At 35.0% G+C, this 27,067-nt stretch overlaps 3 protein-coding genes across 4 annotated transcripts; 2 read left to right on the top strand and 1 right to left on the bottom strand.

Annotated features, from left to right (window-relative positions):
- Positions 1-1,079: 1,079 nt before the first annotated feature.
- Positions 1,080-9,009, top strand: LOC141616844 (abscisic acid 8'-hydroxylase 2-like). Its single transcript, XM_074434007.1, has 8 exons — positions 1,080-1,481; positions 1,840-2,158; positions 2,472-2,621; positions 3,186-3,437; positions 4,132-4,224; positions 4,747-4,932; positions 5,560-5,678; positions 8,562-9,009. Exons 1-8 carry the CDS (start codon positions 1,237-1,239, stop codon positions 8,653-8,655), a joined length of 1,458 nt encoding a protein of 485 aa, XP_074290108.1. The 5' UTR covers positions 1,080-1,236; the 3' UTR covers positions 8,656-9,009.
- A 6,083-nt stretch (positions 9,010-15,092) lies between these two features.
- On the bottom strand, positions 15,093-16,709 carry LOC141616838 (uncharacterized). Its single transcript, XM_074434001.1, has one exon. It carries the CDS (start codon positions 16,470-16,472, stop codon positions 15,300-15,302), a length of 1,173 nt encoding a protein of 390 aa, XP_074290102.1. The 5' UTR covers positions 16,473-16,709; the 3' UTR covers positions 15,093-15,299.
- A 3,424-nt stretch (positions 16,710-20,133) lies between these two features.
- LOC141616825 (ATP-dependent zinc metalloprotease FTSH 10, mitochondrial-like) lies at positions 20,134-26,809 on the top strand. Of its 2 annotated transcripts, none has more exons than XM_074433981.1 (8): positions 20,134-20,630; positions 20,857-21,079; positions 21,173-21,253; positions 22,478-22,617; positions 23,316-23,783; positions 24,285-25,052; positions 25,772-25,999; positions 26,187-26,809. In XM_074433981.1, the coding sequence occupies exons 1-8, from the start codon at positions 20,580-20,582 to the stop codon at positions 26,646-26,648; spliced, it is 2,421 nt and encodes an 806-aa protein (XP_074290082.1). In that variant the 5' UTR covers positions 20,134-20,579; the 3' UTR covers positions 26,649-26,809. The 2 variants fall into 2 exon arrangements, with proteins under 2 accessions (XP_074290082.1, XP_074290087.1); XM_074433986.1 differs by having other exon boundaries at positions 20,218-20,630; positions 22,481-22,617.
- Positions 26,810-27,067: the final 258 nt, after the last annotated feature.

Raw genomic sequence — 27,067 nt, 5'->3', positions numbered from 1 at the left:
CCACAGGACAGAAGGGAAGAAAGTTTTTTTGATTTGATAAGTTTACAGATTTCGGATTCAAATTCAGACTGTTATGATATGCATAACTGTTTGGACGTCACCCCGTCATAGTCGTTCGAAGCGACAACTAATAGATTCAAGGCACAAAATCAACATCTTTAATTAACTTAACTTCGATAAAGATTAAAAAAATAAATAAATAATTGAGATGCATAATTATACCGTAATGTAATGTGTTTGCATAACAACAATATAAGTTGTACCCATTTTTTTCCTTTTTATTAGCAAGCAAAAGTTTCTCTGAACATGGGCACACGATGACATGGATACGATATAACTTAAGTGAAACTAACTCAAGGTCACTTTCATAATTCATCTCCTATCAATGTGTAGGAAAAATGGGGTCTTGATTAAATTGTACGGAGTACTAGCTACACAATAAGTCTCTCTTAACCAGAAAAAAATGTAAGAGATCAGAACTTAAGAAGTATCTTACAATAACTTCTATAACTAGGAGAATTCACAATCGATATTTTTTAATCTATTACGTGTTAAGTAAACTATAAATATATGTGATAGTTAACAAATAAAGTATATTAGGCCGGTCATTTTTTTTAGCCAAACTAGAACACTCAAATTTAGATAAGGCATAATCCAAGATTAAATTACTCCTATGACGTGATTTAAACTTGAGATCTATAAATATTTTGTTTTCGATACTAGTTTAACTAACCTCAGAGTCTCAGACGACCGACTCAAGGATTCGAACCTCAAGAAAAACAATGTTTCTTCAAAAACTTCATTTAGCCTCATTAGATTCATATCTTAAACCCAATACTAAATATAATTAATGGATACATGTCAAAATGTATGTGAAGGTAGGTTAATTAAGTACTTTGATTAAGAAAATATTGAAACTAATAAAAATAATAAAATTGAGATAGAGAACATTGCTCTATTTAAGAGGGAGAAGCAAAGTGTCGCCAAACATAAAATGACACTTGTCATGCAATGCATCTATAACCTATCCTTCTCCTTCTTTGTTCCCTATATAAAGCCCTTCTCTACCTCTTCCTTTCAACCTCACTTCACATGATCTTCTCAAAAACTTAGAACACTCTACTTCAAAAAAAAAAAATACATAAGAAATATTTTACAAATTTTAACAATCTCCTAGGACAAAAACTAAGAGATTTTCGAGTATCGAAAAAAATAAAAAAAAAATTACTATCAACCATGCAATATTATTCTTCCTTAGTGTCTCAATCTTGTTTTCATGTTATTTCACCTCTTGTGATGGCCTTGCCAATATTTGTCTTCTCCCTTGTAGTTCTTGTAACTCTTTGTAAACTTGTAAGGCATGTCCTATGCCCCAAAGACAAAAGGCTACCCCCGGGTTCGATGGGTTGGCCTTATCTTGGTGAAACCCTTAAACTCTACACCGAAAATCCTAATTCCTTCTTCTCTAATAGACTAAAAAGGTTAGTTATGTACGTACCATTTAGGTCTTATAGACGAGCTTTTGGTTGTAAGATGATCGAGTCATGTAGCATAAAGGCAGTATGCCAGTATTAATGCTGACGGGTTTTGAACCAGGTCGTGAGTATACCCTACTCAACCAGGTCAATCTGATGGGACTTACCTCGAGTCTTATAGCATAAGGGTAGGATTAATGATGACAGGTTTTTGAACCAGGTCATGAGTACTTTTACTCAACGACTTTTTTTACCAGCTAGGATAACTGACATTTGTCAATTAGACGAGACTAGCATATATATTCCGATTTCTTTTCTCCATTTTGTTAGTATATGTAAATAATCCTCTAGTAATTGTATTTAGGTATGGAGATATAGTCAAGACACATATACTAGGATGTCCATGTGTGATGATATCAAGCCCTGAAGCAGCAAAGCTTGTATTAGTAAGCAAAGCTAATTTGTTCAAGCCAACTTACCCACCTAGCAAAGAAAAGATGATTGGTCCAGAAGCTTTGTTTTTTCATCAAGGAGATTATCATTCTAACCTTAAGAAGCTTGTTCAAGCTTCATTTCTTCCTTCTGTGCTTCGCGGTGCCGTCTCTCAGATTGAGAACATTGTGCTTGATTTCTTGCCTTCTTGGGAGAATAATAACATCAACACTTTGCATGAAATGAAGAAGGTATGTATGTCTAACGGGTTTTGAACTCGGATCACAATAAGTATGTATCTTGTTTTAATGAGTTTATCAGCTAAGCTAGCAGACATCTTTGTGATCGTCAAATAATGATACAATGCTCAACTTTGTTATATTATTAGCTAGTTGACATCAACTCAAGTGTACATTGTAACATGTAAATAATAGAGTTGACATATATAGAAATAACTCTACTAATCATTAAAGTTGTACGGAGTACTTCCTAACAAATTGAACTGAACTGAACTGAACTTATAAGTTATAAATCCGTACTAACATTTCTTCTTTAATTGACTAGTACGCATTTGGGGTCGCGATGATCTCGGTCTTTGGAGACAAAGCTGAGTCGGAGAAGGAAGGCATCAAACAATTATATCAATGCTTAGAGAAGGGTTACAACTCTATGCCTCTCAATTTCCCTGGAACTCCTTTTAGCAAAGCAATGAAGGTAATTATTTTGTAATCCTTTATTTCTGTAGACACAAAATATCAAATAAGACCGTTATAAATATATACAACAGCTTATACTAAGACTGATTATTTAGTAAATAAGACTCATTTAACATTATTCGTAAAAAGAAATGCTTCGTAAGTTAAATGGGTCTTATTCACTAAAATAGAGAATTATCCCTCTGCCACAATCATAAATCATTCCTTTAACTTTAATTAACCATGAATGAAAAAAAGTAAACAAATGATTGATTCGTATTTTACCTTTTTGTGTTCATGGTAACTATGTATGCCAAGTTCTTTTATTACATTGGTCTAGTCTCCTTTTCAACCCCACATTCACTTATTTTCATTTTAATTTTTGTTGAAGGGAAATGGGTAACATGGCAAAAGAAAACGATTCTTCCCAAAATTGACTTGTACTTCTCCATAACATTATTAGCATTTTTAGCAATCTTGTGTTTTACTATTTTGCAACTCAGTATCACCCGATGACGTCTATGATCAATTCCTTTTATAATGATTTAATATTTATTTCTTGTTACTTGGTTAATTATTGTAGGCACGGAAACTTCTAAATGAGACATTGACAAGGCTAATAGCCAAAAGAAGGAAAGAAAACAATTTAGAAGGTGGGCTATTAGGTGTCCTACTAAAATCAAACGATCGGAATAACCGGTACAAACTAAGCGACGCGCAAATTTCCGACAATGTCATCGGAGTTATATTCGCTGCTCATGATACAACCGCGAGTGTCCTTACATGGGTTCTCAAGTATTTGCACGATAATCAAGATTTGCTCGATTCTGTCACGGTAATAACATTTACTCACTTACATTGTATACATATCACGGTTTCATTTATGTCACATAGGTGATAGGTTTATAACAATGTTGTAAATTACAACGGTTATAAGTAAGACTAACCAATTCTTTTTATTTAATTTATTGTTTGATTCAAATTTTTTCATTAATTTCGATGTGATAATATATACTAGAACGTTAATGCATGTGTTACCTTATCATGGTTCAATTTACGCAAGATGGTTACGTGCCTCAATAAAAATACATCGATCGATCTTTTATTTTTGTGTTTATATGCAAGATACTTTATTTTTTATATTATCTTACATTTTGAGGACAAAAAGTAGTGTATAAAGTAATTTTTTTACGACTTAGCTTTAGATATTTCATGCAATTCATGGCTAAGAATTTTTTTAATTTAAATATTCCTTAACTTTGCCAGACGCCACATTTTGTGCTAATAATAACATGCCTTTTGATTTTGACAACTATAATTCCACTTTTCAAATATCCCGTCTTACACAACAATTTGTAATCATATAATCGACTCATATTTGATATTTTGATACAGTAACAACATAATTTCGCATTAAACTTATTAGTAACATTAGTTTTATGATACGTATTTTAATCATCTGAATAACATTTTATTTCGTACTAATTAAATTAGAGCTAAATAAATTTAATTATATTTTGGGAGTGCAGAAGGAACAAGAAGGAATAAGAAAAAGACTGAAGAGTGAGGCTAACCGTGGTCTTACATGGGAGGATACACGTAACATGCCATTGACTACTCGGGTATGCATGCATTCTTGTAACAAGTCATAAATTCTTACAAATAACTCAAATAAGATCGTTATATTGTCAATTTATAAACTTCGTCACATCCTATGTTGATTAACTATTGTACAATTGATAAGACCTGGTCAGATCTTATGTTTACCAATTGTACAAGTATTTACGTAAACGGCCCGATATTTTCAAAGAAGTTACTCCATATTCAAATAGGACTGTTGTCAATCTACAAAATTTCGTCACATTGTATAATGACCTGGTCACATCCTATGTTTACCAATTGTAAAAGTATACATATAAACACATTATTTACAAAATAAATTATATTCAAATATGACTATTGTCCATCTACAAAACTTTGTCACATTCTATGTTAGTAAACTGTTGTACAGTTTATAACGACCTGATCATATTCTATGTTGACCAACTGTAAAAGTATACAAAAACGATCCGATAATGTATTTATTTTTCAAAATAAGGTGCATGAATGATGAATTATTGAATGTGTATGAATTGATGTTATAGGTGATCCAAGAGACACTAAGAACAGCAAGTATACTATCATTTACATTTAGGGAGGCAGTCCAAGATGTTGAATTTGAAGGCTACTTGATTCCCAAAGGGTGGAAGGTCCTTCCCCTATTTAGAAGTATCCATCATTGTGCTGAGTTTTTCCCTCAGCCTGATAAGTTTGACCCTTCTAGATTTGAGGTATTTATTCTCTTCTTTTTGTTACATTTTTCTTCATTTTCTCCAAAGACATTATCGCTTCCTAATGACTTTAACTGTTAAGCTAGACATCTGTACAATGCGGGATAATAACGTCTCCTCAATTTTAATTTGATAGTTAATTGACCAAGATTAATCTAAAAAAGGCCGATAATAGGACTAATCTACAACATACAGTTAGTCTTCTGTAATGCTGTCTTGCATAGAATTTGTTATCAAAAGAAATATTTTACGATATAATTATTGTGTAAGACCGTTTTTTTATGGATTGAGAATATTTGGTTTTTGTATGGATTGAGAATATAAGACAATTCAATATTTGGTTTTTGTATGGATTGAGAATATAAGGTTTGAAATGCCTAGATTATCTAAGGTAGGGTCCTTAATTATGTCAATTTTAAGTGTTCTTTTGTTATTTCAACACTATGCATGTTTATAACATCTCTAGCAAATAACATCAAATCACGTGACTAATATTTTGGACTCATTAATTGATTTATTTTGTCATAGTTTTGACTAATTTATACGGAGTATATATTTACTTAATTAAATATTTAAAAGATTAATTAATTATAATTTAATTTAATTTACTATGAATGGTATGTATAGGTGCCACCAAGACCCAACACATTCATGCCATTTGGGAATGGAGTTCACTCTTGTCCTGGTAGTGAGCTGGCCAAGCTTGAAATGCTTGTTTTCCTCCATCATCTCACCACCACTTATAGGTAATTTATCATTATCATTTGTTTTCCGTTTTTACTCGGTTTAACTAATTTCACTTAGTTAATTACTTACGATATTTGATATTTATTTGTTTGAGCCTCAAATTGATTTATCATTTTTGTTAAAAATTAAAATGGACTTCTAAATACTCATATTTAAAAGAGAACGAAATAAGATGTCATAAATCATAATTATGTTGTTAAACACTTTTAAGCATTATCAAATACGGAAATTTATTGATTTAGTGATAGAAGATTAAGTATGTATTTATATACCCGTAAACAAAAAACCCTAATGACTTTTTATTATATTGGAAAAGAGTTTTCAACAATAATAGTGTAAGTGGCATTTAGCCTCGTTTTCATATCTAAATAAAATTAAACCGGCATTTAGCCATAATATTTTATAACATACGGTTTTATAAGACACTTTTATAATAAGTTGTGATAAATAAAACAAACATTTTCTTTAACAAAACAAGTACACAAATGAACTTAATAACAACTTTTATAAAACTATTTACGTAAAATAATTAGCAATTTTTCAATAAGTACATAAAATCGCTTTATATAAGTTTTTGTGATTTTATATATAGTGGGTAAACTATAAGTTTCAAGTGGGTTTAGGGACTAATCAATAGGACCAAAAAGGACCACGCCACTTTAATCCCTTAAGCCTTGGAGATGGTCCATAAAGAGCCTTCACTTTGTGACCTTAATTACTTTGGCCCATTTCACTAATAATGCTTGATTTTTGGAATGTGACTTCTAATTCTAAGTGTGGTACGTACATCTTGTATGTACCACTCTACAATTGTTTGTACCCACGTGGATAGCTTATAGGCATTCCTCATGGGGTCAAAACTATGTGTCATTTTGACTTTTTCAAACACGGTTTTCATTAAGACGGTCTTATCTGTTATAAAGATAAAACAGGTTAAATATTACCTTATATCAGTGGATGAGACAAGAGTTTGTCATTCCCTAGTCATTCTGTTTTTGTCTCATTTAGATATTTGACCCGTTTTATTGTTTAAGACTCGTCTTAATTGTAAACTATGACGATATGGACTTAAGTCCTACTACGAAGCAAACGATGACTTGAGTCCTAATATGACTATGAGTCCTAATATTACTACTAGCTAGCGGACTTAAGTCCATATCGTCATATAAACCAATCAAATATTACCCTATATAAGTGGATTAGACAAAAGTTTGTCATTCCCAAGACATTCTATTTTTGTCTCATCCAGTTATTTGACTCGTTTTATTATTTAAGACTGATGTATCCGTTTTAAACAAAAATCTGTGATTATATATTATAGTATATAGTTTATGCCTAAGTGGAATTTCTTTGGTGGTCCAAATTGGCCATCATCTAGTCATCGTACTACTAGGATAGTTCATAGGGTAAGGGTATAAAATAGATCTCCCAAGATTTTGGTGATTATGGGTCTTAAGGTTGAAATTATGTGGTACCAACTTAGATTCCATATAATCGGAAAAGAAATATAGGGGATATCGGGATTTATATATGAAAATGTGTTTTTTTGTTAACATTTATCGATATTGAAGTGTACAAAATTATGAACTGGTCTAGGACCGCTTATAAAATATCCATCGATCAAACTGTTGTGATCAATGGTACTTATTAGTTATTACCAAATTACTAGCTCGTGTGAGTTCGTTATCAGTCCTTAACACTCCATGAAACAATTACCCTATTTGAAATCATGAAAATGAAGTATCAATGTCATGGTTTAAGTGGTTGTACTTCTACTAAGATAGTTCAAACATGCATATCAATAAAAGGAAATGCAATCGATTTAGAATTTTACTTATGAAAAATAAACTATTACTCGAATTGACGACTCAAATTAATGGTATAATATGATCTTTGACATGAATCTACATCTACATCATTCAAATTAAAATGTTGACAAAATTATGTTATGCTAATGGGGCCAATTTGACTAGTAAGAAAATGAAGATTCACCAATAATTTTCTTTATCATGATTGGATGAGATTTTAGATACATAAAAGTTAAAAAAAAACAGCTGGATAAGAGTCTTAATCAAGGGCTATTAGACAATTGTAATGCCAACTGTTTAGATCAAAGTGTTTAAGATCTTTTGCACCACATTAGTTAATTCAATTACAATCATACATTCATACTATATGTAAGCATTATATTCACAAGTTCTTGCTATAATAAGTAACCACAATTAACATGTTTATAAAAAAGATTTTTATAGAATGTCCTAGTCGCTGGTAGGGTATACTCGTGATGAATACAAAAATATTAATAATATACTATCATGGTTGTAGACTGGATTCAGCATCCATGTCGACACCCGAGTAAGGTCATTAACATTGTCATTCCCTTTAAACCAGCAAACATAGCGAATTATACTGTAACATATACAAACTTATCGTATATGTAAGTATGTAACTTTATAATCCTCGATCCTTTTAAAATCCGCTATTAAAAATAATAGAGGATGATAAGGACACATTACAAAAATTGATTTGCATTAAGTTTTAGATTCTATGATTTATTTAGTTCACATAGTATTGTCTTTTTCATTTGTCCTACATTATATATGGTGCCTAATCTACATAGGGTATTTACATTTGAGATGTAACAATTGGAAAATTTCGGCTACCTAATTGACAATTTGGTAATCTTTGTCAATTTATGTGATTTGGCTTGTCAAAAACTATGCTTAAATGGTCCTACAAAACATAATTGTGTAATAAAACAATATAACTTGTTAATTTTTCGGATTTTGGAAGATCGATTATGCCAAGTATTACCGAAATAATACTATTATTATCACATTTTTGGCCAAATAATAACGGAAATGTTTGGTTTTGTTTTTCAGGTGGGAAGTCGATGGAGATGAGGATGGCATTCAATATGTTCCATTCCCGGTACCTAAGCACGGTTTCCCCATTTCGGTCTATCCTCGAAAGTGAAATCACGAGATGGCGATAATTCAACCGAAGGCGCAAATGTACTTCACCCGAGATCCCGAAGATCTTAGTCTTATTTTAGTTTCCATGACAAATCATTCGATTTGTTCTTTATTATAGTTCTTTGCTTTTATATTTCTTTTACGGCGTAATGTTTTTCCTGTTAACATGTGCAAAAAAGCACATGTGAGCATGGGTTAGTTGCATTATTGTTTTTTTTTCCTCAAACGGGTGCTTAATTTTGCACCTGTTTTATTAGATGTCAGTATTGTAAGGCTGTATCACTCGATGTAATTATGCGTAAGCTGGAAAGTGAAAAATAAAATTTAAGATCTAATTAAACCTTGAGAAAGAAAAGATGATGATCAATTGCAATGAGACTTTTCACTGTTTTTTAAGGATAATGTGTTTGTGGTCTTCTAATTATCCAAATAAATAGTGTAGATAATATACGAGTTTGTTTTTTACTGTTATTTTCTTTGTGCTCAAAAGTCAAAATTGTTCTCAAATTGTTATCCAAAAAGTTTAGTTGGTAGAGTATTATTTTGAACCATTTTTAAATCATGTTAATAGTGCACCCAAGGTAGCCACGTTGATAAAAAATGCAGCACAGATTGCGCTCAGATTTTTTTTTTCTAATGTGAATGCATGTGATCATTAGAGCAGGGTCGAGTCGGGTCGGATCAGGTTCGGAATCCATAACACTGTCAATCCAGTTCTACATGGTCCTTTGTCACGATCGTGAACACACCATCTGATTCCGAACTCCACTGGAACCGACATGTATACCCGTGAACCGATGCACATGCCTAGCCGGAGCTCGTGGCGCCAACATTTTTCCCGGAAGTTATTTTCATTCTGAGGTTTTCTTCCTCAAATGTGCATCTACATTCTTACATATTCTTACGTGTGCAGTCGTGCGAATATTGAATACCTAAGCGGTAATATTCATAACTTGGTTCATAACCCGTCAACATTAATAGCGCCCGACAGCTCGAGTAGCGTACGGCAAAAACAAAATGTAGTCTCACGTGCAAGACATGCACACCAAAGAACCACGCTTTGTCAGGAAATGCAGAAAGTACTTCCAAAATGAACATTAATTTCTGCTAAACAACTTAAGCCAGTTAGCTCTCCTTGGAGCTATGCAGAAGAGATGTACAAATTTTGTAGAAAAACAGACAAAAATGATTACAGACAAAAATGTTAAAATTATGAGATGTGGCGGATGACTCTGCTGAATGTGAATGGAATCTTCAGTCTAAAATTCTTTCCTGAGATTATATGCATCATTCAAAAAAACACAGAAAGTAGAGAATAATGACAGAGGGTTGAAAGTCGTCTGAGTCGAGATTAGTTGCAAGTAGTTGGGTGCGACATGGTGCAATACAAGCTACACCAGTCCGTAAGAAAATACACAGTATAGGTGAATAGCGCCCCGGGATGGGACCTGGAGCGCTATTCGCTCGTGTTTTTCACCTAACATCTCTTTGCCGGTTAGTCATGATTCATGACAGCTTAAGTGCAACCAAACAGTTTGCCTATCAGTAGGCAGAAGTATGATAAAATTTACACAGGGATACAGAGAAGCCGTTTAAGATACGCTTACCATTTTACACAAATGACTTTTACATCACAATTCTCGGTGTCAACCTAAATATTTTTCACCGCAAATAACCCTTCGTCACATCATTAGTCGGGTTTCATCCCAAAACCAACAAGCCAACGAACAAGGGATTGGCAGGTCATAAGTTGCTGATTCATCTAGATAAAATCTTAATATAAATTCAATTCAATCTTGACTACAGTTTCGTAAGCTTATTAAGAACATAAGTACATACCTATCCGTAACCACACAATCAAGTTCAATCCCTCTGAAAGGCAAGACAAAACCCTTTTGTTTGTTTATCAGAATGCAACCTGCATAAAACTACAGGCAACGGCAGCCACAGAGATACGAGAATAACTATATCTTGAAGAATGTCCCTACAACCTGGGGGTCCCGAATTTCGGTAGGGTCGTTTCCAGGTTGGAAACTATGGTCCCCACTCCCCATCTATGGTGAATTGGACACACCTTCAACATTATGCGAAAGATCGCCACAATAAAACTAGTGCACCTAAAAATATTGCTAAATTGGGTGTTCTCCTGATTTGAAGACGACACAACTACAACGATACAAGGATTCAGAAAACGCACAGCGAGTTCTGTACTTTTCGCACACAGCTGAAAAATCCCGATTTCCAAACGAAAGAATACAAGGAAATTTCTAATTTCAAAGAAGAAATAGAGCCAAAGATATCATGTATACTTACGAAAGAATGCGAGAAAATTTTTGTACTGGTAGAAAATCCCATCAAACTTAACAAGACCCTGGAGTTTGAAGAAACATGAAACGACGATTCATATAGTACTAGCACCGAGATTAATTAATACTAGTAACTAGATGCATAAGTTTTACAACAAGTAGAAGCAAAGTGAACACTGATCAAACAGTAAAAAGAAGAGGAACAAAAATTCACAGAATTGAAGGAAGATGATTTAGATATATTAGCAGTTAGCAATATCACACTACTCAGATGCACGGTTATCTATATTCTTCATATTGAAAGATTGGAATTCTCTGCATTGCTGCAAGTGCGCAAGGCAATTCAGGAACTGGAGAAGCATTTTAATGTTCTCCCCAAACAGTATTGAAATTACGCATTTTGTGTGCATAACATGGGTAAAAAGAGAGAAATTCAATGGATAGGACACTCTACAGCTTTCCGATTACCAATTAAATGTTTCAAAACAGTACTGTTTGCAACTCTCCGTCTTCTTAACCTAAATTTCATGGCTTGTTTGGGATAAGGCTAACAACAAGTCTACTACACATGTAATGAAGCACAAAATAATGAAAAGAAAAGGAAAATGGGTGAACGAGTGGTGATGAAGGGTAAAAGAAGGGGGTGAAGGAGAAACTATTACTTCCGTATGGGGTAATAGCTTAACGCTATAAAGGAATTGAGCAACTATTCCCACCTTCGTGGAAGCAACTATTACCCTTCCGTCCTCATTTCCATTATCCACTACCAAGTACCACCCTTGCCACCATTTTTCCTCTTACTTCCTTGGTTTTGAGCTCTATTACCCCAATAACAATTACCTTCATCCAAAACACGACCTAAAGGAAAAATAGAAATTAATTTCTAATGTTCATTAATACTTGTAGATTGATCACTAAGACATCTCTCTAACCAACCCTATTTGGTAAGAATTTTCTGAGCTTAATTAGTACGGAGCCTAGTTGGAAGGTACATGCAAGCAATTGACATAGCATAAATAGTTTGTCGGTTGTTTTACCATAGATAAATTATGCCACTTACATCCAATTTTCATTGCAATCATTTGATTTTGGTGGTAGAAAAATTTATGTCTACACATAATTTGAAGAAACTATTGCTCCATGTTGACATCATTTGACTGCCAAAGTCAAACGAGAACAATGGAAATGAGATAGTTTCACCATAACATTTTTCATAAATGAGAAATGCTGCAGTGCAAATTGGCAAACATTATAACACTTAAGCATGTTATGTCAATAGACAAGACAATATTCTCTTGCAATGCCACCGCCCACCGGCATAATAGTGACATCATTGTGTTAAACAGGAGTTATCTCAGTTCATTTACTATTTTCTTTTATTTACTACGCCGTTCTTTCACCTTTTGCTACTGAAGACATAACCCACATAGCTCTCACCTATTGCCGCTCCTCATAAGCTAAGACTAATACACAGAAAAAATTTATATCTCTCTGTCCAATAATGTCTTTCAGAAACAGCCTCCTTGGGTTGTTAACAAAGAGATAAGGCTGCAGACAGCCAACCTCCCTTACCCTACCTCCCTTACCCTGTTATTTGCGGGAGCCCTTGAAGCATATTGAGATAAAGTTGTTCAGTTCAGTACGTCATCAAATTCTTTTTTATCTTCCTCACTCTCTGTCACATTAATCCCATATTCCTATACCCTCGTGAAGCCTATCGACATCATTAAGGTATACAAGGTTTAAAGAGCAGGTTGACACAATATTTTACCCTCTTCTGAGCCCCTTATAGCTATAGCAATATAAGCCCAAAATAGAGATAAATATGGAAAGAAGTACAAAGAACAAGCCTGCAGTATACTATACAGCTTCGTAAGAACAAAACTGATATTGATAGGCAATAGCAGTAAGAATGTAAGATCATGCAATTTACAACTTAGATCTCTTTTATAACTTAAATTTTCAATACATTTGTCTCCGTTGGTATAACAAACTGTATCTGATTATTCTAACCAAGGGAAGCATTAGAAACTGAATCCAGCATTAGAAGTACAGTACTGGTGCACTATATTTTACATAATCACTCATCACAACCATCCCGAGAAACCCCATAAGCAAATATCTCAGGGACGAGCGACACCAAAAATGCTAAAAGGCTTAATTGGAACAATAGACTTTCAAATTAAAACAGCCTAGAAAACTATTATCACAGAGCTCTGATTTAGGCTGGTGACTTTTTATCAAATGCTAATGTTATTCAGCTTCAGATTTCTAAAACTTGACCGATAGCTTAACTAAGAGCTCATTTTAAAACCGAAACAGCTAGCTTCCTCAGAATAGCAATTGTTAATTTGTAACAGTATGGCTTAATGCAGCTCATGTGAGGCACTCAACTGTCAGAAACATAGAAACAATAATATTATGGAGAGGTACTGGTGAACTGGTGCAGAATACACCAATTATTAATCTAGTCAACAGGATTTGGCTTTCAGAATGATCAAGTAATCCCAAGAAAGAGGACAAATGAAAATGAAAGAGGCAATTTAAAGCGGGAAGGAGTGTGAATATGTTGTGGAATTTGCCAAAGATTGACGAAAGAAGAAATGCACTGGCTTCTCCACTGAATTTCAAATCTATTACTCATTTTGTTAAGACTGACGAGTGAGTGCGATTTGATGTTTTAGTGGCAAAATGCACATTTCAAAAACATTGAAGAAAGCTTCCAGAAAATTGTGTATGATACTTTTAGGGGGTGTTTGGTTACAACTAGGTAAAGGGGAAAAAGGGCAAAGGAATGGGTTTACTCTCCATACCCTTGTTTGATAACCTTATATAGGTAAAGGAATAAATATACATGATCCAAATCTTAGTTTAAAAAAACGCGCCTTGGATAAGGCACCAACCAAAACGCCTCGGTGCATTTTAGGTGCGCCTTTTAGACACGGCTCACTTAACAAGGCTAACTAGCACGCACTTTATATATCTTTTAGGCAAGGCTCACATTTCTTCTCCCCAATATTTATAACTTTACTCCTTCACATGTTAACCAACTTGAAAACTCCTAAAATGGCTAATATTGCCCAAAATTTTATTTGTAAATTACAAATTTGTTATAAAAAAATAGGGCGCCTAACATCCAAAAGGCGCGCGCGCCTTCGCCTAGCGCTTGGCGCCTCGGTGCGCCTTGCGCATTTTCAAACTAAGATCCAAATTCAACCACCACCCTTAAACCACCTCCACTCGCTCTAACAACCCACACCTACCACCACTCACCTCTGGTCACCATGTCGTCGCCCCCCCCCCCCACCCACCCACCCAAACACACACACACACAAGCTGTCAAGCCCCCACTAGCGATTTTCAATCTTATCCGGGGGTGGGGACATCATTTTTTAGGGTTAGTACTTAGTAGTGGTGGTTATGGGGATTGCGATTGGTGGGGAGGGGAGTCGACCAGATTGTGGGCTCCGATGGGGAGAGAATCCCTGGCGGGCGGAATGGTGCTGGTGGGGGAAGCCTTGCTGATAGTCGGCGGTAGTAGTTGGTGGTTTATGGTGGAGGTTGGTGGTGAGCATAGGTAATCAGAAAAGGGTTTGTGAAACCCTGGGGGGTGGGGGGAATGGATTTGGGGAATGAGGAGTAAACCCATTCTGAAAATTGGGTAAAGGGAATGAAAAAAGGTAGCAAACAAACATTGAACATGGGAATGGACACCATTCCCTTTCCCTATCCTGAAACCCCCTAACCACGCACCCCCTTAGGTGATACATGGGTGATTCTACTATGTACACATGGTCATTATGTATTCCCTTTGTCTCAGCCATTTGTTTACCTTTTATATTCATGGTGTGGAGTACTTTAATAAGAGGTAAACAAATGATGGGGACGGATGGAGTTACTCAGAGGAGCTAGTAATCACAGTCATTAGTTACCAAACTACAAGGAAATTTCGAATTCATATGTATTTGGGACAAACCATCGTAGTTTATAGACTTCTTGGCTTTTTGTTAAGCTGTGCGAAATAATGAATTCAATCAAAAGCAAGAGATTTTCCCATATTTGCTTTATTGAAGTAAGCTAATCAGTTTACAAAAACGATCTGAGAGCAAATCGATGCTAACCATCAACATAACACGAAGTTACATAATCATTAAAATGGCAGATGTGAATTCCAAGACATGAAATTTAGAGTTCTATAACACAGCTAAATAGCTAATCATCAAAGCAAAGTGCATACATTGTGGACATGGAAGTTGGAACAACTACATCTGTTTCAAAACTATCCTATAAGATTCAGATTCTACAACACCTTGTACTAGCATTCAAAACATGCTAAAAACTAGTAAAGAAAAGGAATGAATTTGTACCTAACTTTGCTTGCGTACTCAACGTACCCCTCTCCAAACGTGTCAATCATTAATGCTTCCTCCAACTTTGCTTTCTGATCATAATACATAATACAAACTGCAACAATATACAAGCAGCTTAACGGAGCCCGAAGAGCCACAAAGTACGTCAAGAACAACAGCATTGTCGATGCGTAAATGGGATGACGAACCCATCTATATGGCCCAAACTGCACAACTGCAGTAGGCACCACAATCTTCTCTGAATACTTCGCCAGGTACAACGAGGCGTGGTAATGCATAAACAGCGTAACCATAATCAAACCCCATATAACAAAGTTACTCCACCCCCCTGGAATAAGGTGCAATTCCGGACCCTCAAACGCTGCAAGCCAATGTCCAGCCGTAACTCCAACAGCAAACAAAACTTGATACCAACTAGGAACACTCACATCCCACTTAGGATCATGTGGTCTAACATTATAATCCCCATAAAGACGCTTCCGAATACTCACATTGAAGAAAAAGAAATAGTGATACACCAAGAAGAAAACGTACGGCCACCCTTCTAAAAACCCGTTAAAAAATGCAGGTGGCACTAATGTCAGCCAAGTAAATGCAGAAGTAACAATGGCAAGTTGCTCGACAAGGCTAGCTTCGCCAAGCGAATGCTTTCGGAAAGAATACACCCCGTAAACCCCAACCCCAATTGCCACAAACCATGGCCAAAACAACCATGTCCAACTAAAATACATCCAAACAAAAGGATTAAACATCAAATCAACACTCCATTTCAATGCAGCAACAACAATTGCTGCAATTCCCAACCATTTACAAACATCAAACACACTCAAACTTGATATCGTCTCTTTCACCGACTCCGGAGACAAATTCCTAATCTTTTGAGCAAAAACATTGGGTTCAAATCCAAAATTTGAACTGGGGTTATCAGTAACAGCACATTTAACAGGTTTAACTAAGTGGGTATTTCTCAAATTAGCTGAATTTAACAGTAGAGATGAAAAAGTTGAAGAATTTACCGTTCTAGATGGTAAAGAAATGGAGGAGTGTGATCTGCACACCAGGTGTTTGTTGAAATGCGTAGCTGAAGTTTTGAAAATTAAAGGGGTTTTAGGTGAGTATAAGGCAGTTAATGGAGTACCCATTTGAGATGGGATAGAAAGTAGTGTAATTGTAAGCTTAATTGCAGATTAACAATGGCGTACGACCTAAGGAGTAAAGCTTAGAGAAGATAGGTATGTGACATGCTCGTGCAAGTGAGCAACTGACTATGTTTCGGAACGGAAAATAATTGTTGAATTGGGTTGGACTTCGGAGTAGAAAATAATTGTCGAATTGGGGTTTACTAGGAATTGTTGGATTGTGTCGGGTTCGAGTTTTTAATTACTTGAGAGAATATAATAGAAGTCGGTAAAAGTGACTGATTCGAGTAGATTCGATCCAAGTATGTTTTGACCTGGAAAAGTATAACTATTAGAAAATAGAAATTAACTTGAAGCGAAAATAATCTGATATAAAAGGGTTTGGCTTTATGATGATCGATATAAAATAATTTGTGAGTTATTTGAATTATTAATTTGTGTTAAGTGAATGATTTGAAGTCACAAGTATTTGAAATGATTTGATAACAACATATTTAAAGTTGACGTGAGTCGAAGTGACATTATTAGATCCGATTTAAATGACTTGTTTGTCAAATATAGTAACTTCAACTATGAACGTGGGAGTTACTAGACTGTTACTAAGTGGCATGAGACGGATGTGATATGGTTGCTAATCACATGTTTGATTGACTACTAAATCGAATTCTTTTTAGAATTATGTTTCACCTGGTAAACAAACTCTGACCCTAAAGTTATAGGACTCTAAAATGAGTCTTAAGTCCATTAATTCTATACTTGGGCTCAATGTCCTCTGCAATGGACGCCACACCTTGCTTAAACCCTTAAAATCATGTGTGTTTAAGCTCGACTCTTTGAAATATTTTCATAATATATTTAATTATCTCTGTTATACTTGAGCATATACAATTGTTTTTTTAAGACTTGCTTGTAATATTTGCCAAATAATAAATATATAGCTTATCATTGGAGTTGCAAGCAATAGCTCTATCAAGTTACAGCCTACACGACTTGCTTTTGAAAAAATAGAAGGTAAATTTTCTCAATGGATAAAGACGAATGTCGGACCCATACAAGCTATAATATATTGTAACTGTCTGTTGGAAATGTTTGGCTTAATATAGTAATTAGTATAGATAGAGTAACGCGGTTTAGATTTTTATTATGCAATTGTTATGACTAACTCAGTAACTTTCGTCTTTCGACACCCTTATAATGAATAATCACACAAGATGATACCACTTGCATCTCTTGGTAGTTGAAACATGTAAATACTTGAGTTCATTTATCTATTGTGTTTGCTGTTTTTTTATTTTTGATTCTGTTGGCTATTAATGCGATGATATCTATTTTTTGTGTAAATTCATTAAAATTAATTAAACTCTTGAATTCACAATATTCACATATTCATATTGTTATTATTTGTACTAAATAAAATGTACTCTGTAAAGTATAACAGATTTAATACAAGTTAAGGTTGTGATTAAGTTTTGTAATGATTTTGTTCAAGTGTTTGTGAATTGGTTAATGAACACGACAAATTTCATTTTTAGTAGTATAAAGTGTTTTTTTTGTGCGCAATTGCTAAATCTCGCACGCCTTTTTACTAAATCTCACACACTTTCTCCTAATATTCCATAACTACCCATCACCATAAAAAAAGACCTAAAACTAATTATGTGTTCTCCCTCGCAAACCTAACCAATTCATTAACAAGTCGACAATTATGGATCGCAATTCGCACATACCATACGCAATTTCTCCCTTTTATAAACAATTTTATTAATACCATCTTTAAGTTGATTCAATTAATATTTTTTTTTTTTTTTTTTTTTTTTTTATAATTAGGGTTTAGATTGATGTTGGAATCAGTCAATTAAACCGTACGCCGATTAGATGATTAGTTGGATAGTCATTAGGTAGATTAAATTGACAAAGGCTTTTTGACATATGAAATCACCTACAAATTGCATTGCTGCAAATATAAGATGATGCACATATTAAACTTTTCCGCTTTTGATTTAATTGATGCTAATTGATTTAATTGATGCTAATTAAAGAAGGTGTGTTCTCTTACTTTGGATACTAAAGCATATTCCAGATTTGATTGCTGCAAATATTTATCGTCGTTGTACTCGTCGATCACCATTACCGGAGTACGGTGTTAATGAGGATGGGGGGGGGGGGGAGGGTAGGTGATTGGCAGGGGATGAAGAAGAGAACGAGAGTGTTAATTTTTTGGGTTTTTCATTTTTGTCTTGATGGGTGTCACAAATGAGAGGGGTACATTTGGAATAAGGGAAAAAATGTGCGGAATTTAGTAAAATAGTGTGCGGAATTTAGTACGTCCTTTTTTTTTTGGACGAATGTGTATAAAGTTGTTTGTACCTACTATTTTGGTACCTACTGTTTAGGTCCAATAATACTCTCTCCTATTCTAAATAACTCTCCCTATTTCCTTTTTTGTCTATTCACAATACTCTCCTTATTTCCTTATTTGACAAACTTTTATACTTATTTTAATCATCCCACCCACAACAATACCCACAATACTCATACTTTATCTTATTTTAATCACCTTACCCCACAACAATACTTATTTTAATCACCCTACTCCACAACAATACTTATTTTAATCACCCTACTCCACAACAATACTTATTTTAATCACACAATACATTTTTTCTCTCCAATCTCTTACCCCACTACAATACTTTACCACATAATACTCGGCTCCCTTAATTTTCGTGCTCTCCATAAAAGGGGAGGGTTATTAAGAATAGGAGGGCGTATAATGTTAACGTTCATGTTTGAACGAAATAAAGGAATAAAGATGCGTTAAGCTTGGTCAACCCGATAGACATCCTGCCTTGAGCAACAAGAAAAACTAGAAATTCATATCTAGTAATCTAGGTAATTGATTATGTCATGTGTCTATTTCATTCCTTTTATTGAGAGTTTGGTCATTGATTCGAAAGACAAGTTAGTTGACATTTGACAAATGTGATCATATGCAATTATGCATTACACTTCCCACAAATACAATGACTTCAATAGTTTGTTGTAAGTTTAGATTAATTTATTTTAAAACAATGAGACATAAAAATTGTAATTTTATTTTTGTTATTGATACGGAGTAATAAAAACCGGCGAGAAGCTTGTTTAAGCTATAACAATAGTTCATATCTTTTATTTAAGTAGAGACGGTATGAAGTATGTTTTTCAAATAATTACACAATCCATAAACTTTTACCTATAAGTCTATAACTTTCTCATCAACTCTCCTCTTAGACTTGTTTATGAGCAAAACAACTCAATGCGTTGAGAATTGGACATTTGGACCTGATAAAATTGACCCAATCTGACACCCGAACTTAAGACTCGAGCTTAACCCGATACCAAATTGACCAGACTTAATATAACCCCTCCTGAATGTTTATTATTGCACTTGGAAATAGTTAACCGAAAATGACTTGAACTCGAAATACCATGCCCTAACCAAAGTATGCAAACCCAAAATTATAAGTTGGATTATTTATTACCCGAGTTTAAATCCGTTGATGAAGCCATGTTTCTTTTCAAAAATCCGTCATAAACTCATAACTCATTTAACGCAATGCAATAACACAATACACGTTTTATTCAATCAATTCCCTTACGGAATTACCATCCTAAACCCGCATCTAATCACCTCTATAAAAAAAATCGAAAATTAACCAATCCTTATCCAAATTGGAAGAAGATACTTTCCCACGGATTGGTTCAATTCGCCCATAGTAGACAACTAGTAGACACAAACAAAATATCTTAAACATAATTACTATAAGTGTGATTAAATATACACAAGAAGAACAATTAATACGCAAAACTTTATTAGTGAATAAAATCCTTGCTATGAAACCTTCTTCATAACCATGAATTAAAACACCTTCTTGTATTACTATCCATCACCCATTTACACACATTCTTCATAATAAATAATATTCTTAATAATTTTATTAAAATAAACCAAATACTCCATATTCTCAATTAATTTTCCAACTTTTTTTTGCATATATTCATCTAATTTGATTAGATCTCCCCATTTTCTAATCTGGGTAATTGTTAATTTTTGAATTAACATATAAAGTTATGATCTTTTCTAAACTTGGTCGTTCTGTGTCTCGTTCATCTAGAGCAAAGGTATGAACTTTCACTTTAATTTGTAATTTAAAGTGTTTTTTTTAATTGGGTATTTGTTTTGTAAGGCGGTTTTACACAAAGATAGTGTGATACGAATTTAATTTATCTGTATTAGTGGGTAAAAGTAGTTATTAAAAGAACCCGTTTTACGATAAACTTGTGTAAAACCGCCAAGATTTTTTTTGGTATTGAATTTATTTTAATTTGTGGGAATTTGTGGTTGCAGAATCTGATCAATGGATGTATGAATAATGGAAGGTTAGGGTTAGTTGATGAAAGTGTGTTGCAAGTGCCAAATATTAGTAAATTGGATCATAAATTAGGGTTTGTGAGGAATTATTTGGCTGCAATTGGAGTTAATAATAAAGGGTATTTATCTGATGTGAAATATGTGCTTGGAAATCCGAGACTTTGCAGATTCTTCTCTAGTGAAACACCAAAGAAGAAAAGTAAGTAATTTTTTTAAAATTTGGGAATTTGTAATTGTTTATTTTGATGTGTTATTGATGGAATAGAGTAATGAAACTGTGTGATTTTTGCAGATTATGAGAATTTTTATCCAAAGGAGAAGAAGGAGATTCCGAAAGCAAATGAGGGTGGTGAGAAAAAATCAGATTCCAAAGGTAAACTATTGTGTTTGTATTTAGACTGTTTGTGTTTTAGATAGATGCTTTACTGCTGCAAGGATATTAAAATGCAGTTTGGAGGAAGTCTGTAACTCTTTGCGTCTAATGAACTCCTGTTTTTGAATGAAACGGTGTAAGATCGCGAGTTAACGAGTTAATTCTTTATTGGAACTACTATGAGCGAAAAGGGCTCTAATGCCTTGGATACATGGGCGAATAAGTATTGTAGCTTGGAAGAGAGGAAGTTTTTGTTAAGAAAATAGTGTGAGAATGATCAATTAGTCTCTGCGTTCATATGCTGTTGTTGGGTAAAGGTTTCATCTTTGAACTAGGATGATGTATATACGATCTTGCGTGAGTTAGTGGTGTTGAAAGCCAACGCCTCAGTCTTGTAAGACACTGTCTTTACTATCCAGTGCATGATCATTGGGAAATACACGGTGGTAGATTTGAGTTTTGAGTTTTGATTAGTTGAGCTTCGAGCTAAAATATCTTAGCTTTCTCATGGTTGGTCAGTCGCAGCTCTTAATTTCGAGATTATAAAGGTTAGTGTATCAAGGCATATGAGCTACATGGGTAAGGTGCTGCTCCGCAGTTGTCATTTATATTTGGAGGATGACTTGATTTTCTTCTGTGCTTTTACGTACTAGTATGTGTTTAGGAGGCCGAGAAAGAGTTAGCTTGCACAACTTTTGCCCCTTTTGTCTTCTCTACTGATCCCTTGTTCATTGCTGAACTGTGCGTTTTTTGAATGAAACCAAATTTTGAAAATGAGAAATTGCTCTAGAAGTATGGAGACAGGAACTTCATTCTTTTAACATGCATTTAGATTTTAGACGGGATATTTCATCTCGGATATTATTTTTGGAATTCCTTGACAAGGTTCATGCAACAATAGCACAATTCATGTATTTTCTGATTATTTATTAGATATGGTGTATGAGACTCCATTAGATGGAAGAAAGAAAGAAGTTCAATCGGGTGATATGGACGTGGTGGATTGGAGGTTTTGGGACGTGGCTGGTGTAATGTTGCTAGTACATATTTGAATACGTTGGTGTCAGTTAGCTATGTTTACCATCATGGATTGCTGAACTAAAAATTTTCAGTCTAAAATTTCTTAGATGACTTGGGAAAATTTGACTTTTATCAAATTATTGTTATTTTTCTATCACAGAATCCTTGCATAATTAATTAGTTAAGCCTTTTTTTTGTCTTCAGAAGAATCGAACTCCAACACAGATGATCAAGGAAGTTTTCAGGAAGCTTTCATGAAGCAGTTTCAGAATTTACTCACTCCACTGTTGATACTGGGGCTTTTTTTCTCCACGTTTTCTTTTGGCTCTCGTGAACAGCAGCAGGTAAAGACTCTTTTTTACGGTGAATGATCATGTTTAACTAGATTTCCTGGAGAATGCTGTGTTCAGATGTTCATGTTAGGAGCAAATCTTTTTTGAGAAATTTTTGTATAAGCCGTTACTGATGTAGTCCTGAACAATGCGACTTGTTGGAGTTTCTGGTCAGGTAGAATAATCTGTCTGTGGACCAGTTTTTCTATGAATGGATATGTGAGATAGTTGCCAACATTTCAATTAATCAGTTTTTTTTCTAGAGTGGATATGTTGGATGAATAATTGATGGACGAAATGCGATGATGAATGAACAACGGCTCCGTCTGTCATTATATGCAGTGAATGCAATTCTTTTTGCACTGTCAGACCTTAGGAGTGAGGAAACGTAATTAACGGATGATTTCAACTCATTTTTGTAGTGATTATAACCAAACTGCCAAACACATGCTACTTTTGTTTGCCATCAATTTGAGTATAATGTGGCTTATGGATTATTTGAGGGCTAAAACAGTGTAAAATAAAAATGATGCACTTTCTGTCAACCGTTTTGGTTGTTGGTGTAAAACCGCTAGGTTTACTGAATATTCTCTGGTAGTTGGAATGGTTTTCTGATTGTTCAATTTTCTCTCTTCAGCGATTACTGTATTGATTTTGAAAATATATTTCTGTTGGTGTTTACTTGTTTTCCTGTGATTGCTTTCTTGCAGATTAGTTTCCAAGAATTCAAAAACAAGTTGTTGGAACCTGGCCTAGTTGACCGTATTGTCGTGTCCAATAAATCAGTTGCTAAAGTTTATGTGAGGAGCACCCCACGAAATCAGTCTACGAATGATCCATTACAAGGGCCTGTAACTGGAAACACAGGCCAGTACAAGTACTATTTCACGATTGGAAGCATCGAATCTTTTGAGGAAAAGTTGGAGGAAGCCCAGGAAGCGTTAGGGATTGATTCTCGTGATCATGTACCTGTAACATATATGAATGAAATGGTTTGGTATCAAGAGATCATGAAATTTGCACCTACACTCTTGCTTCTGGGGTCTCTTCTTTACATGGGCCGAAAGATGCAGGGTGGGCTCGGTGGGCTTGGTGGTGGTGGTGGAAGAGGAGGTCGTGGAATATTCAGCATTGGTAAAGCTCAAATAACTAAAGTGGATAAGAATGCCAAAAACAAGGTTCGTTTCATTTTCTCAATATTTTTTTGGATTGAATGAATTAGACGATTTTTCACTTTGGTCGTGGAGTACTAGTTTGTAGGCATAATGAAGCTCACAAGTTAACAAGGTGAATTTTCACATAAATTTACTAAAGAAATATTCCCTCCGTTTCAATTGGTTGCTAGTGCTACATATTCTACATTCTCTTCCCATATTTTTTAACTGTTGGAATGGAGGGAGTACGTTTTATCCTTAAAAAACATTTTTTCTTTGTTCTATTATGCTTAAAATCGCCAAAGTGGAGATTAACTAAAAGTTGAGGCATGAGGTCACGAAAATGGAATTTATGAAAACTCGAGGTGTCGAAGTGTAATTAACTCAAACTCAGGGCAGCTACGTGAAAAAAATCCTTAAAAAATGGTGTAAGCAAGCTTTTTGTAGGCTTGAAGCTTTTCAGTGGTAGTGTATAATATGCTGGTACATTTCCGTCATGTCACCAACTTTTTGTAATTGGCGCAGGTTTACTTTAAAGATGTTGCTGGTTGCGAGGAGGCCAAGCAAGAGATTATGGAGTTTGTGCACTTCCTCAAGAGTCCTAAGAAGTATGAAGAACTTGGTGCGAAAATTCCAAAAGGTGCTCTTTTAGTTGGCCCACCAGGAACCGGAAAGACTCTTTTGGCCAAGGCTACTGCTGGGGAATCTGGTGTACCCTTCCTGTCCATATCTGGTTCCGACTTTATGGAGATGTTTGTCGGCGTGGGACCCTCCAGGGTAAGAAACTTATTCCAAGAAGCAAGGCAGTGTGCACCAAGTATAATTTTCATAGATGAAATCGATGCCATTGGCCGAGCAAGAGGGCGTGGGGGCATGTCAGGCTCAAACGATGAACGAGAAAGCACACTAAATCAGTTACTTGTTGAGATGGACGGTTTCGGTACTACTACTGGAGTGGTTGTACTTGCTGGCACAAATAGGCCTGATATTCTGGATAAAGCTTTATTGAGACCTGGTCGCTTTGATCGACAGATCACCATTGACAAGCCAGATATTAAGGGCCGTGAACAAATCTTGCAAATATATTTGAAAAAGATTAAGCTTGATCAGGAACCGTCGTACTATTCAGAAAGACTTGCAGCTTTAACTCCCGGATTTGCTGGGGCCGACATTGCAAATGTTTGTAATGAAGCTGCATTAATTGCTGCAAGGAATGAAGGAACAGTGGTTACGATGGAGCATTTTGAATCAGCTATTGATAGGGTAATTGGTGGCTTAGAGAAGAAAAACAAGGTAACCTTCCTGTTTTTGTATATGGCCACAATCTTTAGTTTTTTTTAATCAATTACTCCGTATGAGAGATTTTTACGTAAAGTTTTTAATTTTGCGAGAAACTACCTAATTTTTCTTGACTTTTGTCGGTCACTACCAAATTGAAAAATCCGATCAAATTAGACAAAATTCTAACTCGAAAACATTATTTTTGGCATTGAACATACATTATTTACTATACTTAACCACCGCCAACTTTTTTGATTAACTAACACATTTATTTCAATTTGTTTTACTACAATTTTGACTAGTTTGGCCGAGATTGTGGCTAATTGGACAAAATTATGATTAATTTGATTGGCATTTTGACTTTTTTGTCGGAATTTTAGTTAATTTGGAAAAAAAATTGTCGAATTTGCTCATTAATTTCAATTTGGTAGTTTTCGACAAAAGTAAAAAAATATTAGGTAGTTTCTCGCAAAACAAAAAACTTTAGGTAGTATTTATGAAAATGAGGTAAATATTAGGTAGTTTTTGACAAAAAACTCTTTAGGAAAAAAAAAACCATTTTGAGTAAAATACTCTCATCTACCCACGAGTCCATAAAAAGCTTCTAATGAAGTAAAAACTACCCATTATGCGGGTCTCTCATGAGGATCTTGGTACGAGTTCGTCTCAATTTTTATTTTTTGTCTTTTTAATGTTCGTTCTATTGTGAAATTTAACCTCCTTTTGTGCAGGTTATAAGCAAGGAGGAAAGACGGACAGTAGCGTACCATGAATCAGGCCATGCTGTCACTGGATGGTTCCTGGAACATACAGAGCCTTTGTTGAAGGTTACCATAGTTCCCCGAGGCACAGCAGCATTGGGTTTTGCACAATACGTTCCAAATGAAAATCTTCTTATGACCAAAGAGCAGCTTTTTGATATGACTTGCATGACATTAGGTGGCCGAGCGGCTGAACAGGTATATATTTTCTCCCGTCCCATATACTATAAATTACCTTCCTCCACAAGTCTTCTGTGTTCGGTCTTCAACTTCAATAAACTCGTTACAATTCTTTTTTTATCATGTAAGTAGCAACTATGTGTCGGCGGAGTAAGCTGTTATTAACTAGAGAATTTTTATTGGATCTTTCGTTTGTTGTTGACAGGTTTTGTTGGGCAAAATCTCGACTGGTGCCCAAAATGACCTGGAAAAGGTCACTAAAATGACATATGCGCAAGTCGCGGTCTATGGATTCAGTGACAAAGTGGGCCTCCTCTCGTTCCCCCAAAGGGAGGACGGGTTCGAAATGTCGAAGCCCTACAGCAACAAAACGGGTGCTATCATCGACCAAGAAGTCAGGGAGTGGGTTCACAAGGCTTATCAACGGACTCTTCAATTAATCGAGGAACAGAAAGAAAACGTGGCTAAAATAGCAGAACTTTTACTAGAGAAAGAAGTCCTACACCAAGATGACTTGCTCCGAGTCCTTGGAGAACGGCCTTTCAAATCCGGCGAGCTTACCAACTATGATCGATTCAAGCAAGGTTTCCAGCACGAAGACAGCAAGACTAGTCCGGTGGCTGAGGATGAGGGATCTCCCATTATTCCGGATGTGATTCCTACGTAATAAATTCGGAAGCATTTGTTGGTGCTCCATACGGGTCACGAGTATTTCTCCTTCATCGAAAATCAAATGTATAATGAAATTTTGCACATTATACACTTGTGAATTGTGACTTCGTATTGTTCCCTAATGATCAATTTGATCACATCTTTTATTTTGAGAAACCCACCTTTGTTTTTTCTCTTTCATATGTTCGTGACTAAATTCGACCATCTCGTGAAAATTTCAAAGTTGTCTCCAATCATTTTCGATTTGTTGGAAGCCATCGCCATTGAATAGATATACATTTTTATTGCGAGTTGGGCCGTATTGGGAAAAATGTACCCTTTTTTCATCCCAGTAACAGAATTATGTGCCTGTATCGATGATGTTGGCATAAAGGAGGTTTTCATTTCGGTTGTCCCGGTTTTAACGTTTCCTCG

The sequence above is a fragment of the Silene latifolia genome, chromosome 1 (genome assembly GCF_048544455.1).
Source record: "Silene latifolia isolate original U9 population chromosome 1, ASM4854445v1, whole genome shotgun sequence".
NCBI lineage: Eukaryota > Viridiplantae > Streptophyta > Magnoliopsida > Caryophyllales > Caryophyllaceae > Silene > Silene latifolia.
Note: the sequence above shows the minus strand (reverse complement) of the source record. Positions and strands in the feature narration are given on the sequence as shown.